This window comes from Nylanderia fulva, unplaced genomic scaffold (assembly GCF_048542155.1).
Source record: "Nylanderia fulva isolate GAGA-0341 unplaced genomic scaffold, ASM4854215v1 Scaffold1, whole genome shotgun sequence".
NCBI lineage: Eukaryota > Metazoa > Arthropoda > Insecta > Hymenoptera > Formicidae > Nylanderia > Nylanderia fulva.
In genome coordinates this window covers 6,424,315-6,440,431 of record NW_028189192.1, presented here as the reverse complement: position 1 = coordinate 6,440,431, position 16,117 = coordinate 6,424,315, and the positions used below count along the sequence as shown (strand labels likewise).

Sequence of the window (16,117 nt, the reverse complement as noted above, 5' to 3'; positions counted from 1 at the left end):
GATTCAAAAAAGAAAGAGAGAAAGAATTAGCAACTTTTGCACTCTTTCATTCCAATTATACATATAATTCACTGCAATTCAGTTATAAATAAATCGAGATACTATAATTTAATATAATTACGAATATCGATGTAATTATGAGAAAATAATATAATCTTGTTCTATCTAAAGTATAGAAATATTATCATTAAATAATTATTCAGTAAAAAAACTTGGCATTATATACATATATAATATAAAATTGTTAGAATTTAATAATTCTTATATATAATACTGATGCATATGAATTTATATAGTATTTTATTTAATAATTTAATTGTATTGCCAATATACAAGTCGAATACCATATCAATGTGCAAATAAATAAGTTGCACCAATTATTCAAAACCAATTTCTATGCGTTTGTCGTTAAAAGTCTATCGCGTCATTTGTTATTGTTTGAATGGCGTAACGATACTGCTACAAAAATATTGTATTTCAGTTCAAAAATATTTTTTTTAGAGCCCAAGTTGCGTTAAACGTCAAAATAACATTGGTTGATATCACACCAGGAAGTCATCCACACACACACACACACACACACACACACACACACACATACACATACATTTATACACACATTTTCTCTTGTTTTTCTTTCTTACTCTTTTTTTTTTTTTTTTAATTAAATTTCTCTCTCTCTCTCTCTTTCTCTCTTCGATATCAGATGGCATAAATGGTATACATGGTTATGTACCGCAATGAAGTTCGTCTTCTGCCCTGGGGCAGTCGTCGAATCCGTCGCAGATCGAGCTCTTCGGTATGCAAGAGCCATCTCCGCAAGTGAAGTCCATGGGAGGGCACGGGGCCAAACCTACAGGATGCCACCGACAAAAACAAAGACTCTCTTCATCAACGCTCGCTCGTCATTCTGTCATTCAGTCGTCGTGATATTAATTTTTATTTCTAAATTCAAATTTGAGAATCCAAAGGATACTTCGTGTCATGTAATTCTACCTGTGATAGATTAAACGAAACGAAATAATTTTTAAATGCCTTTAAATGGCAGCCGATATATACTACTGTGTCATATCAAAATTATAAATAATAATTACTATACTGTAAAAAAAAATAATGATTAAAACTAGTCTTAAATAATTCACAATAACAACAAAATAAAATAATTTTTATTTATACAAACGACGGTGACAAACGAGTTAGAGGTTGAGATTACGTACAAGCTATATATGGACATACGAAGATACATTTAAAGCAGTTTTAGGCATGGTAGAGAGTAATCTGTACATAAAAAGCGTCTTTGGTAAAACGCGCGATTCTGCGATCAAGAGATCTTTGTACAAGATTCTCTTTTGAAGCTTGTCTAACATATAAAGCATTGTGAAGAAGCCCTTCAAAAGTGGTTAGATTTATTTCGATTACGAGAGAAGGCAGGAATACGAGACAATGCTTGCACTTTTGAATTATAAAATCGAATATTTTTATTCAATAGACTATGTGTTTATTTTATTTATCGTCATGTGTTTATTTTATTTATTAATTCCATATGTATTTATAAATAAACTCTTTCAATTTTTATATGCACAGTCTCCATTCCTTTATCTTCCCAATTATTTCAACGTGGATTATGTATATACAGTGTTCAGGTATGAGTAGATTCATTAATATCGCGAAAATGATTCTCTAGAGTGTCATTAAAATTTCTCTTTCCGTGATTTAAGGACGTAGAAGTGGATGTAGTCTGTATCTTTGTAAAGAATAAATATGTATGTGTTTATATGAAAAATAGAATGAGAGATCTAAAAGAGGATTTGTACTTTGGGTTGAGAGTGATCGATCAGCGATTTAATTGTGATTACATAAAGATATTGTATGGAGAATAATTTTTACGCAACCATTGATATCAATTCCCATGTAATCGTCAATTGCAAATCCTCTTGAGAAATTTCGATGAGTAATAAGTCTAAAAAAAATTAAAGATAAAAATGACAATCGTCTAAGATTGTGAAAGAAATAAAATAGTCGTTTTCGGTTTCTGCAATTTAAAACTTGTCGTTTCTAGATTTTCTTTTCGACCGTTTTTCTTCCTCTCCATAGAAGGCAATATTTTTACAGCAAAGATGGACGACACAATGTAAAGCTGTATTACACATAATAGACGACGTGGATTTTCAACATCTCTGTCTGCAGTATCCTAATAAAAATACACACATAGAAAACGAAGCACCCGGAAGTAATGCCTCTTAGATGTTTCCCACCATAGAAGATCTCGGTAGAGTTTCCCAAAGACGTTCACATTTAGCCATTCTGACATCTTCAAAGCCATTTTCTGTACAGCAAAGATGACGAGTCATTTCGAAATAATGTCACGTTTGCTCAAAGTGATCTCGCATTCTTGTTTCGCCCAGGCGAGAAACTTTTTTACAGCAGAGACGAAGAGAGCAAATCGGGATCATTCATATATTATTTTTTACACAGGATATACCTTCCAAGCTCGGGCAGCCCTCCTCATCGGTACCGTCCAGACAGTCTCTCTTGCCGTCGCAAATGTTCAGTGCGTTTATGCACGTGCCATCGCAGGGATGCTCATAAAGGCTGCATCCATCGAGCAACGTGTTTTCGATCGAATTCTGTGACGGAAGGTCAAACTTCTCGGGCTGTCCGTTGACTTTCAGGTGCTCCTCCCATCTCTTCATGTATATACGATCGCAGTTAATCTCGTCACCGGTGTTAATACAGTCTACGATACCGTCACAAACTTGATCGTTCTCGATGCAAGTGTACTTGTCGCATGCATATTGATTCTCATTGCAGTTAACAGCCTCATAATCCTCCACGATTGATGTTACGACGCCGTTATCGATTTCGTTATTGTCTTCGATGGCCGTAAATTTCTCTGTTGAATCTTCTTCCTCTTCATTGAGATTCGAAATTGCATCGTGGGTGGTACTTCTTGTTATAGAATTTGTAGTGCTTTCCTTATTCCAGAACCATTCATGTGTTTTTTCATTATTTTCATCACTTTGTTTATTCAAGATTGTTCCTTCTGTTGCATTATTTCTGTCTTTACTTTCTCGATTCGTAATCGTATTATACGTTGTACTCTTTTTTAAATTAATTTTTTTTGGAAATAAAGTAATACTGGTTGGTGTAGATATTTTTTCATGCGCGAGAAGATAATAATCATCACTATAATTTTCTGTTTCGATTTGATCCTCCAAATTGTTGGTGGCAGGAAGCGATGTAACATCTTCACAATTAATCAATTCTTCATCTCCTTCATTATTTATTTTTTTGTCATACAACCAACTATTCTCGGTGGTTGCTGCAATCCGAGTTTGACATTTCTTAAATTTTTTCCCTTTACACGCTATTGATGAACGAAATGTAGTATCATCGGTGATAAGATCCGCATTCGTTCTTCCTTCCGACTGAAGTCCTTCTTCGGTGTTGTCTTTTGTAAGGTGTTCCGTGACGGACTCATCAACGTCAGAGAATTCCATCTTAGGAGGTTCCGTTGTAATTTCATCAGTGAGGTGCCAGTCGCTCTTGCCAGTACTCGTATTCCGATTACCGTCAGCTTTGTCATATCCTGGATCATTACGAGAAGACATAGTCTTTCTGCGCTCTGAGCTATAATCGTTGTCATAATCGACACTCGTCGTCTCGTCGACCGTCCAAGTGGTTGATGTAAGTTTCTTCTTACGCTTCGCATTGTAATTTTTCTTCCCCTTCTTGGGTCTATTGTTTTTATGATCATTATGACGATCTTTGCGCTTGTGTTTGTCAAGTTTTTCGGTTTCTTCCTCCCTCCAGTCGTTCTCATTTTGCGTGACAATGTCTGGAGTACTCGTCGAAGGCATTTTCGTCCAGTTTAACAGAAAGGCGACATCATTCTTTGATTCTATTTTCAGAATCTCTCTGGATTTTTGCGATTCCTTTGATATCGAGTACGCGTAATCGTCTATATTTATCGATTCGGACGTTTTGTTGGGGTTTATTAATTCGGAATCAATCTTGTCGTTATTTTCCATCGAGCTTTCATTACTTCCGTGAAATATTTCCAAAGTGCTATTTGATTGTTTGCGCATTTTACTCGTCCTACATTTTTTCTTATCTCGATCGCGATTTTGTTGAATCGAGCTATGATTTGAAGTCGAAGAATCTATCGACATTTTATCGATACCGTTGACATTTATAAAGGTTTGATTAATATTTGGAAAATATTGACGTGCCTCTACTTTTGAAGATTTAGATTCAAAGATTAACTTGTTCAAGTATTTATCGTAATATTTCTGGAAAGCAGAAGCTTGCTTTCTACGTGACATTTTCCTAAGACTTTTGTTCTTGCGATTCACATCTATCACACTTAAATTTCGATTAATGTCAGTGTCGTTTGTCGTCATCGTTTCAGTTGTCGTGTAAGTTGTCTTATTCGAAATCTCAGCGACTGTCGAATTATTCAGTTGAAATATAGATGTAATTTCAGTAAATTCGTAAATCCTATCGTTAATCTGTGGAGTAACGGTATTTGTCATAGTTTCGAAAATAGAATTTTCAAAGCGATGCGACTCTTTTGTATTATTAACAATAGTATGGTCTTTATTTAATATATTCATCGGTATTTTTAACTGCTTAACTTTTTTCTGTTCTTTTTCCAATCTTGTTTCTGTTACATTAATGTCGTTCCGATAGCTTTCTTCATTTCTTAAAACAGTATTATTTTTTACTTTAATATTCCAGTTCTTCATATTGAAAATGTTTTTTTCAGTAGCATATCTGTCCTTTGTGGAATTGGATGAAGAATTAATTTGTACATTTAAATTAAACTTTTTCGATTTATAATCGAAATTACTTTCATTTTTCATTTTTTGCGTTCCATCATCCTGATTATTAATAAATTGTAAGCGAACATCTTTTAATAAAAGATTGTAATGTTTGAATCTTAATAATGATCCTATAAGACTGTCTGACAATTTTAAAGATTTAGGTTTGAAAGTTTGAAGCTCAGTTAATTGCAACAAGGCGTGGTTGATAGTTAAATGATGAATGCCGTTATTGCAATTCTTCATGTCAGGTTCGTGGGATTGATCAAATTCTACGTTGTCCGATTCGTGTTGCGAGGACGAGGTGCGCTCGTTATTTTTCGATTTGGGCGTAATTCTTGTCGAGTATGTCGAGAAATTCTGCAGCGTAGAGTTTGGGGATCTCCGTCGTTGAGCTTCTTCCAGAAACGCTTTCAAGATCGGGTTACCGATCATCACGACTGGCTTGATGGTGAGTCGATAGATACTTTCCGTCGTTTCGGGCTTCATATTCATATTCCTTCGGCGTTCTATAGGTTTTCGACCGTAGAAAATCCACGACTTCCGTGCAATCGCATCCAACTTTTGGGCATTATAGTAGGGTTGCCACGAATACTTTTCTACGACGACGCATGATTTCGTGATAAGTATGATTAAAAAGACATCATCACGAAGAAGAGCGAGTGTAGTGGCGAAAATGTTTGGCGAAAACTAAATTCTTGAAAACTAAATTTAAAAGTCAGCGCAATCGATAAAGAATAAGTTCGTCGAATATCGCTTTTAGAGTGTCAGATTTTTATATTTCAACTGTAATAATAAAGCCCTGGCGAAATCAAAATCTGTACAAAATTAAAAATTAAATTGATCAAAACTTTTTTTTATATACATATAACCATTTTCACAAAATTCAAACATTTAAAAAATTTTATATATTCTATATTATATGAATATACAATTTTTTGCATTATATAAAGTACCTTTCTACATTAATTTTAATTTTTTACAAGCATTCAATGTCACTGACTTTAAATAATCAAGTAATCTGACATTAAAATTTCACGATGCTAACGGAATATTCTGCGAATGACAAGTGCTATTATTATAATGTTTAAATGCAATTCGTAACGTTAAGAATGTTTCTACACTCATCCGAGAAAATGATGTAATAATACGTATACCTATGTGTATGCGTAATGTACGTCTGCATTGTATATGTAAAAGGAAGAGAACGAGTAAAAGTGTGTGACTTGTGTATGACGTTGTGGAATGACATTATAATTACCGCAGTCCCTTTCATCGGATCCGTCAGGACACTCGTTCATCCCGTTGCACTGCAACTCGTAGCCGATGCAGCGGCCGTCCGTGCAGCGGAACTCGGCATCTCCGCAACCTGCTCCATACACCACACTCATGCGCATTTAAAGATGCATTGCCCACTGACGCGTGTCAGCCCACCCGCATCCTCAAGATCGTTCGTGATCCTCCAGCAAGCCGCGACTTGCGGCTTACAAGCAAGCCCTTTATTATTCCGAATCTATCGTCCAAGACACGTGTCAAGACAAACTGCGCGAGGACGTTAAACGACGACACCAAATCAGAGTAGCGTATTTATGAATGATACATGGCGCAATTAAAATATGAATTACAGTACGAACAACGCACAGTTATATTACTTGGACGGTAGACACGGATATTCGCACCTTTACCTGGTGAAATGTTTTTGAGCTGAGTTGCTTTTTTTGTATGCTGAGGTTAGTATATATATATATGAAGGAAAAATATATAGCAAGAGTATACGAACAGAGAGATAACAATCTGTTCTTCCCCAATCAAAGATATGTTAATACGCAACGAAATATATATTATAAATTACTAGATTTTTTAATTTTCGCGATTAATCTATCTTTGATTGATAAAGAGAATTGATGTCTTTGCTCCGTAAACGTTGATTACAAGAACGTTGAACCTACTTTGCGCAAAAATCGATCATTGAAGGTAAACGCGTTTAGGAATTAGTAACGTTGTAAATTATGCAACAAATCTGAATACGTTAGTGGAATGCTTGAAATTCGACAGCTCGTTGCCCTCTTCACACACTGATCGTGTTCCGGTTTAGATCGCAATGAAACCAAGATTAGATGAGATGGCAACGACATTGGCTAAACTATTTTAGGAAAAGACGTTATTTTCGAGGTTGCACACTGGGCGTAAAGTTCGGTCAGCGTGGAAAATCGTAAATCGAAAGTCACGCGAAGCGTGCTGGAGGAAATTAAGTTTACGTATTCACATTACAGTGGCGTAACCAACGCCGGGGATTTTCAAATTGCTCGCCAGACGCATAATTATGTGCGAGCGTAAATACATGGCAGTTTCTGTTCGCAAATTTTGCCGCTGCAACACGGTAAAAAAATTTCATCCGCGACGAGATTATATTAAAAAAGAAAAAGATGTTGTCTCTTCTCTGAAATTTGTAAGGGATATCTGAATCACAATTTTTGCGATGTTATTTTTACGCATACGAGTTTAGAAAAAATGTGAGATCACTATTAAATTTATCCGCGAGACTTATTAAAGTACCTGTAATCTTGTTGGCAAACTTCGCAGGCGCGTTTGACGCTCGTTTAAGCTCAAGCGCCCCTCTCGATCGCTCGTAAATAATCGCGTTGGATAACCGACACTTAACAAAGAGCATTGGTGCAAGTTTATCGCGGCAACTTATTGCTGCTGTACCATTGCGGAAGAGTTATCGTTGCACGTACAAAAGTAATTATAAATCTCACAATTAGTTGTTAATATGTCACAACGTAGAGTTTATATACATATATATATATATATATATATATATATATATATATTGTTAACACGAAGAAAAAAACAATTGAGAACAATAAAGAGGACTTGAAACTCTCTTGAAATCCGCATCATTGAAATCTCATTGGTATATAATCTATTTGTGTTATTCTGACAGCCTCTAAGAATCGATCGAGTAACGTACACGTTTCAAAGAGGGGGAAAAAACGAATTAGCTTACCGCATTGATGTTCGTCATCGCCATTGCGGCAGTCAGGGATTCCGTTGCAGCGCTTGTCGATACTTAAGCAGATACCGTCGAGACACCGGAATTGGTCTCCGCTACAGGTGGTCACTAAAAATAATGATATAAAGACATAAACAGAAAGATGTTATTTTCGTAGAATTTACAAGATCAATCCATATTAAAAAAATTAATTATAGAATAACATTCGTAATCTTATTGCGGGGTAATCAATATAATATTGTAATTGTGCCACAAAACAATTTTCTTTAAATTGAACAGTTCTGATTCCTGTGTCTTTGCTTAAGAAATAATATAATTCCTAAAAATATTATAAATAATTCGGAATTTAATAATATAATATTGTAAAGGAATAAAACATATAAAAAATGTAAAACACATTAAACTCAATACATATTAAAAAGGAAAATAATATACCATTGCAATTATACTCGTCAGAGTGATCGAGACAATCGTTTCGTCCATCACATCTTGCTCTTTTGCTGACGCATGAACCGCTGGCACACTCGAATTCGTCCACTCTACATCGTGCTATTTAGAAAAAGATAAAAAATAAAAATCTATATACAAATAAAATAAGAGCGAACGAAAAAGAGAAAGAAAGAGAGAAAGAAAAGAATAGAAACATGGATAAACCGATTAAAAAAATATGCGCAAAACAAATATCCTCATTGATGATTTTTACAGCAATATCTTGATTTAGTTAAAAGTTTTTATTTTTTGTCCAAAACAACGAAGAGCTATCGAGCTCAAAGCTTTTTTGATTATTGTCGCAATTCGAACCAGTTACTGAAGTATTATTCAATTTATGCAATATCAATTGCATACGTTACGTTGAAAAATATTCGATATCCCGGCTTTTTAGTTAATTAAAAACGGCAACTGTTTGCCAAAGTCCACTTGACCTATAGTAAATATAGGTCGTTATGTCACGGTGCTCTGTCTGCTTGACATTTATTTTAGTGACTTTGGCTATTTATCGCATCACAAAAATGTGATATCTGAAAATGTCACTAGAAATATGACTCGATAAAGCTCGTGATTTATATTACCTAAATATATTTTATAGAATTTTATGCAATGTGTGGAATTCGAGAACTATTTATAACACGTGTTTTTTATATATAATTTTCATTAATATATTTCCCGATCGTGAGTCTACTTTAAAATTACGTTTATATTTTACACTCGCGATTCATAGTTTTAAAAATATCTGATTATAACAGAAAGCGCGAAAATTTTTTTCCAGCGGATATCTAAGCTGGAACTAATTTATTCGCAACAGTTGGATAACAATTACTCGACTGTTAATGCTGTTAACTGTTCACGCCGGCGAGACTGTGTCTCGCAGAAAGTAAACTCGCGGCTAATACGCGCTACCACATATCCATGAATAATTAAGCACAAGAATCGCCGTCGCGTTATTGCAAGTACGAATACCTGCTCCAGCAGAGTTTCTCTATAACTTTGTCATGTAACCAGCGTAAATTATCATGCGCCACTTCCTAATGAGTTAAAAATGTGAGAGGCTCAGATCTCATGCTGTGAAGTCATCGTTCATGTAGAATGAAAACTTTGCGCATGCCGTAGTCTTTCAATGAATTATCCAAAAATGCAATAAAATTTATACCCACCTATCTGTCGCTGCCAAGATGTGTGTATGTGTATATGTGTTGCGAAACGTATGTATATGTGTGTATATATTGCAACGCGGAATCATATAAACGCGGAAACACGAGACTGATGCCCTCAAAATTTAATCAAATTCAGTTTTTTTTGTCGATCGTAAAGTTTCACAATAAAAAAAATGAAATAAACGTTTAAACTTCTCAATTATATTTCGTGTTTCCCGTAACTAGTGACATTTGAATCTCACAGTGACCATGTTTGCCTTATAATACGATACATCGGAATATCATCGTTCGTCCTGTTTGCCTACGGCCTACAACATATGTATGCATGCATGCAGCTTGATATTCAAATGTAACGGAAGAAGAGTGTCACGAGATTTTTTTTTTTTTTAAGTGGATCAACAAGTTCTTGTCCTTATTAAAAGGCCATTTAGTGCACGTATGCGCGACTAGATTAATTCCAACCCAAGTAATTGATTTACATGCTTCTCGCGAGTGTGGCGTTTCGCAGCTCGTTGAAGTAAATAGTGATAATTCGTACTCATGTTGTGACAATTTTGCTCATCCCTTCCACCAATACAGTCCGTGTATCCGTCACAGCGTCGTGATAAGGACACGCAATAACCAGGCGCGCATTCGAATTGGTCTTCCTTGCAGGCTGTAAAAATTGTTCACTCAGGCTAATTTGGGAAGATTTACGTCGCCGAGAACGGCACGATGACCCGACTGACGCGGGTCAATTCGAGAGATGACACGTACAAACACAGTTCAGAATGACGTTTACTGTGCTGACGAGGATTAGACATAAACTGACGAATGGACGTAGCACAGAGACACAAACGACGGAGAAAGCACAATGATTGCCAACAATGATTAACGATTCTTCGACAAGAGAATTAAGCTGCATTCCTGGCTGATGTTCGAGAATGAATAGAGATTTATAGAATTAGATTCTTCTTCAAGCAAATATAAAAAGCGAATATAAAGCGATGTAAAAATAAACAATTTTACTTAACAAGATCTGTTCGACTTCAGTTGTATTTATAATTTGTTATAATATATTTTTCTACTTATTTTCTCCGAAAATGAAATATGCATATGTGCTTGTTCAGAATCACATAGGAAGTCGAAGAATTCTAGTGGGGATATAATTTCAATGTAGAACCATAGCACGATGACGTAAGGTAGTATAATAAGAGAAGCTTCTGGAAAAGAATTAATTAGTGGCCGAGTGAGACGCGTTAAGTGCTAGAGCATTAATTAGCACGCACTTGAGGAAATTTCATAGAAGAGATTATAAATGAACGAAGAGTTACGGTCAACCTTCCACCGTACTCTAATTTACGACAGCAATTAGTATACGATAAAAGAACCTGAAAGGACCTAATTGTCGCAAAAGAACACTGCGTGACGTCCAACAGTTGCCTTTGCATTTAATCGATGAATGTTATTGTACGAATACACGTATTGTATAGAAACGAAATAAAAACGTAGACATGAGTAGACACGTAAAAGTCATTAGGAAATCAAAAGGTTTAAAGTAGAATGTGCATTTTATAAGTAAAAGCAATTAAAATTTCAACACTTATATATCTGAAAAATGCTATTGTCTGATCTAATTAAAATTATTATTTTAAAAAATTGGAAAAAATAAGACATGAGAGAAGCGGTATGAATAGGTATCTGATGATATCATTTTTTATAATATTTTACATGATTGCTCGCATTTGGTCCTCACCTAAATATTCACCGAAATATTTATCACGATCTAAAGCATTCCCGCAATATAGAAAAATTAATCGGTTATTTCAAAAGTAGACAGCAATGAAAACCAAAATTAAAAAATTATGGAAAAATGAAATGGTACTTTATCAGCGTTTAAACCGCGCTGCAAAATAAATAATTCTCATCGGGCCATTGAATCATATGGCGGTAATAAAATTACGCAAGTTTCAATCGTATCCATTTAATTGTCATCGCGCGCGAATCAACGGTTATTAATTATAAAAAAATTTATTCGTTATACATTTTTCGCAGTAAAAGAATCAAACAAAACGGTCGATTATGAGATGAATAATTTTACTGTAATCAAAATGTTGCGCGAGAAAATCTATTATTATTCTAATTGTCTTGAAGGATAAAATAGCAAAGATTAGATCATTTTGATGACTCGAATGAGATATAAAGTCGTGAGTCGCTTGATAATGTGGTGTACAGAGTGAGAGATTCTGCGATTTCTGACATCATCATAGGTTCAAGGTTTGCCCTGAAGCCTCGCCCATTTGACGATTGAATTGCAAATGAACCGCGAGTTCAATAATCCGTTCACTCGGTTGCTCGCGGCAATATTCTCTCTCGTAAATATCCGGGTAATCTGAAAGCGATGCGAGAATATGCATTTGAGAAATTAACGCTTTAACTAAGAAAAAAAATTTCAAATTAATCTCATCGAAATAAGTATGATGTAATATAAATGCGTAATTTCCGTCGTCGTAACGATAATATATACAAAAAGGTATATCTTGTAATAAATTTATTATTATAATCATTAAAACTTTTAGATTCGTTAAATAAGCCGTAAAGTATTATCCGCTTAATGACACGCCATATAACGTTGTCTCGACAATGAGAAATAAACATAATCTCGCGAGTACGGAGGATTTAGCGGGGAATGTGATGACTCTCTCGTGAGTGGTCTGGCACGATTTCACGGCGTGCCGTTTTTCGGGCAAAGTTCGGCGGACGTGACGCGCTCTTGTCACGAATCAAAATTGGATTAAAACGGTGAAAATGCGAAATTCTGGAGCAGAGCATGACGGAAGGGCCGGACCCGACGTTCAACGTCAACCGGTCCGCGGAGATTAACGTCGGATTAAAATTGCGGCCGCGGTTATTAGGGCGGATTAATAAACGCGAGCAAATCTCGTTCGACAAGAGGCCATTCCGGATTTCCGGCGGGGAACGCAACGTGTTCCTCATTTTCCTCTGTTCTTTTCTTTTTTTTTTTATCTTCCTCTCTCTGACGGTTCTCAACGGCATTAACGCCACTAATGAGGTGTACGATGGGCTATGCCAATGAATAAGAACTCGATCGGCAGTCGATTGATGCGCTCGTGCTGTTAGGATTAATTACTGCCATTAGCCTCCGTACAATGAACATGTAAACGTTGTAATAATTGCGTAAACACAATGCGCGTCACCAAACATATATTGTTCTGCATTACGGTTATTCCCGCTAATGGACTATTGCCGTATGAAATTGTAATTACAGCATAATATTTGTAACATTATTGTACACAAATTACAGAATAATACAAGTTTGAATACCTGTAATCTTGCGTTACGATATACGCGTGGATATAAAGATACTTTTTTATATATAAATCTTGAGGATCATTTTTAATCTAGAGTTCAAAACACACAATAATATACTAATTAGATAATTTAATTTTTGATATAGAATTTCTAATTTCTATTTAGTGGCAATAGGCAGTCTATTCATCCTCGATCGTAAATTCTATTGCATCCTACTCTTAAAAAATTAGGCCGTAACGATTGTAAGATATAGTTAACGATGCACGTGGTCGAAGACGGCGGACGAAGCGTGCATTTGTAAAAGACGACGGAAATAATAAGTTGGTCGGGAAAAAGAGTTGACAAAGATGATAGTTAAAAGAAGGGAGAAAACGAATGTCGATGCCATACGGGTGCAACGGCCTTAAATGCGGGGCCGAAGAACGCCATCGCCACCCCATCACCATCACCACCACTACTACATCATTACTATCACCACTAGCAACAAGCAGCACCAACTACCCACCACGAGCCTCATACCTTTTTTTCCCCGAGCACGCTATTGTTATTGTCATAGCTATTATAATTATTGAGTTCATCGTAATACGTCGAGGCCCATTCGCGATTAGTTCCGGCACAGTCGCATGCGAAGCTGACGTGCAATGTTAGTCGGCGATAAATAACACCGGTACGTGCGAGGACGTATGTCAGTATTAGTATGACGATTCCATGTATAGATACTTTTATCGGCACGTATGTCTCATGCAGATTCATAATAACGCGTGTGCCGAGAGAATGATCTTTGTATAAAACTTACGTCTGCCTGTAATTAAGTCTCTCCTTTCATACATTTTCGAATTCGTAATTATTTAAAAGGATATTTATCATATTTTGAAATTTTGTCTCACAAAACAATATTTCGCATGTTATTTAAAATATAAAAATAGTATATTTTTGAGAGTTTATAGAAATTTTGCACTACAGTCATTTTCGTAAAAGGATTTAATGATTTAATGATTTGAATGTTGTAACTCGTACAAAAGTGCAACCTTATTAATTCGTTTACCAAATTTCATTCATTGTAAATAGAGAACCTGTAAAGAACTGTTAAAAAACTACATCTATATAGCGTACCAATGCGCTACATACTACTACTAGAATCTCAAAGCGACAATCTGAGTATGCAACTAACTAGGATGAATGTGAACGATTATTTTTCGAATGTGGAAACAATACTTACGGCAATTGTGTTCATCTGATCCATCATAACAATCGGGTATGCCATCGCAGTATCTCTTACGGTCGACGCACTGTCTGTTTCTGCATATGAATTCGGTCTCAGAGCAGCCTACGCACAGAAAAAAGATATCGGTTGTTATTATAAATAATATTACTATTAAATTATGAGGACTGTAAACATTTTTATATATACAGTTTAAAGATGCAACGTTTATGAATTTATCCCTCAGACATTGTCCTGAAATAAATATCAGAGAATTTTATATGCATTTTATACTTTAAATGTTATCTTAATGGTATCTTAAATCTAAAGATATTTAACGTTAAATATTTTCAACTCATCTCTCAGTTATCAAAATGCTAAATTAAATTTTTTTTCTAAAACGAAAAGATGTCATCTCGTTGAAAATTCGAGGTTCATATTGCATATAAGCGAGTTACGTTCGTGAAGAGTTGTGAAGAGAGATCGTCGTGCATCGCATGCTCTTCTGGAGCGCTTACGAGATTCGCCGGATGCTACTTTGCCTCACAACGCACAAATAAACCAATAATAGGGAGGTTGGTTGTTTAATATAAATTCTGAGAAGGTCGTACATAGCGGCGGATAAGATTTCAAAGGTGGAGCAGTTGACAGTAAGAGGCGAGGATAAGGTTGCAAGATAAGAGGTTGTAGGTCGGATAGCGCTTTAGTGTACAGACATTTCTCGTTTATCTCCTCAGCGTGTGTCGTCTTTAATTCCAGGAATATCATAATATCATTTCCATTATTTTTATAAGATTACAACAAAAAATAATTGATTCAATATCTCCAAATTTAATAATGACACTTGAAAACATTTCTAAAATATCTATGATTGCGTACACAGTTAAGAAAAAAAATGAGTAATTTTTTTTTTGCTTTTAATTAATAAATACTCGCGATATTGAGAAAAAAAGGCCAAGAACTTGGACACAAACACGTATCAGTCCTCGCGCTCCCAAAAGGGCATTGTTTTTATTATTGCATGGATTCCATACATCTCGTTTCGCCACTTATTTTCTCGTATCGCACAAAGCCAATTGTTGTCACCGAACGATACACCCGAACCGCAAACAGTGGATGCAAATTTTTCGCTGCTAGCTGCTCGTTCGAGGTTCAATGCACGGATCACTTCGCTCGGGTTTCGAAATCAGGAGCGCGCAATCGTTCGCGGCTATCCTATTTCAAATAAACATTTGCCCGCTCTCACAAGTCCGCCTCCGATTTCATTCAGGCCGGACGCGTGCTCGTCCGTTTCCACTTGCTGATCATCCGGTCAGCGCGACTGGCGAGTCGCGCCGTCGCATCACGCTCGGGATATCGTCGAGCCGCGCAAAACGGCGCGGCATCTCGTTTTCGCATTTGTCCTATCGACTAATGTGAAGAGGCACTTGCGAGCGTGGAATGCGCGAATGGCATAGTGACTCGAATGAATGTCGAACGCGAAAAGTGGTACAAGAGAACGCGATACTGCGGGTCTCCGAATGTAATAAAATCGATCGACAGTGACATCGATGCCTCGTCGAATTAAACAAAGTAATTTTACATGACGTTTTTAAGAGAGGAAAACACTGTAGAAAATTGTACTCCATACGTAAAATGAAATAAATATATCATGTAAAACGGTATACGGGGTAAATACACCGTTTATCCCTCACATGTAAGTAGACCACTCAACGTCAATTTTCATTTATTGACAAATTATTATTGTATGAGAAAAAATGTATCACAGCTCATTTTTGTGCCATTTATAGAGACGTGTTGCTGAATATTTAAAATACATAGGTAATTTTAAATGCACATCAGTAAACCAACGTTCACGCAATACACGGTGGAAAAAAAGAAAGAATATAAGAGTTCTCTAGGAGTGGCATGATGGCATCACCTTTGAAAGTCACCGGGAAAACGAAGAGGCAAATTGCGCGAAAGCGGAGTATTTTATCTCGAGTGTCTCGGCGGGACCACAATATTGCATTCGTCGCTCGAATCGCGCGGCTTTCGAAGGAAAACAGGACGGTTACGGAAAGGACGGAGACTGCCTTGCCCGGGATTGATCACGTTGTACAACGACGTCCGG

At 36.1% G+C, this 16,117-nt stretch overlaps 1 protein-coding gene across 1 annotated transcript in view; it reads right to left on the bottom strand.

The window, feature by feature from the left end:
* Positions 1-16,117, bottom strand: part of trol (terribly reduced optic lobes) — a 141,359-nt gene that overhangs the window by 32,274 nt on the left and 92,968 nt on the right. Inside the window, 6 exon segments of the mRNA XM_085480898.1 lie at positions 737-853; positions 6,085-6,192; positions 7,834-7,947; positions 8,275-8,388; positions 10,030-10,146; positions 14,023-14,130. Of these exon segments, the coding sequence (XP_085337024.1) occupies positions 737-853; positions 6,085-6,192; positions 7,834-7,947; positions 8,275-8,388; positions 10,030-10,146; positions 14,023-14,130 (678 nt within the window).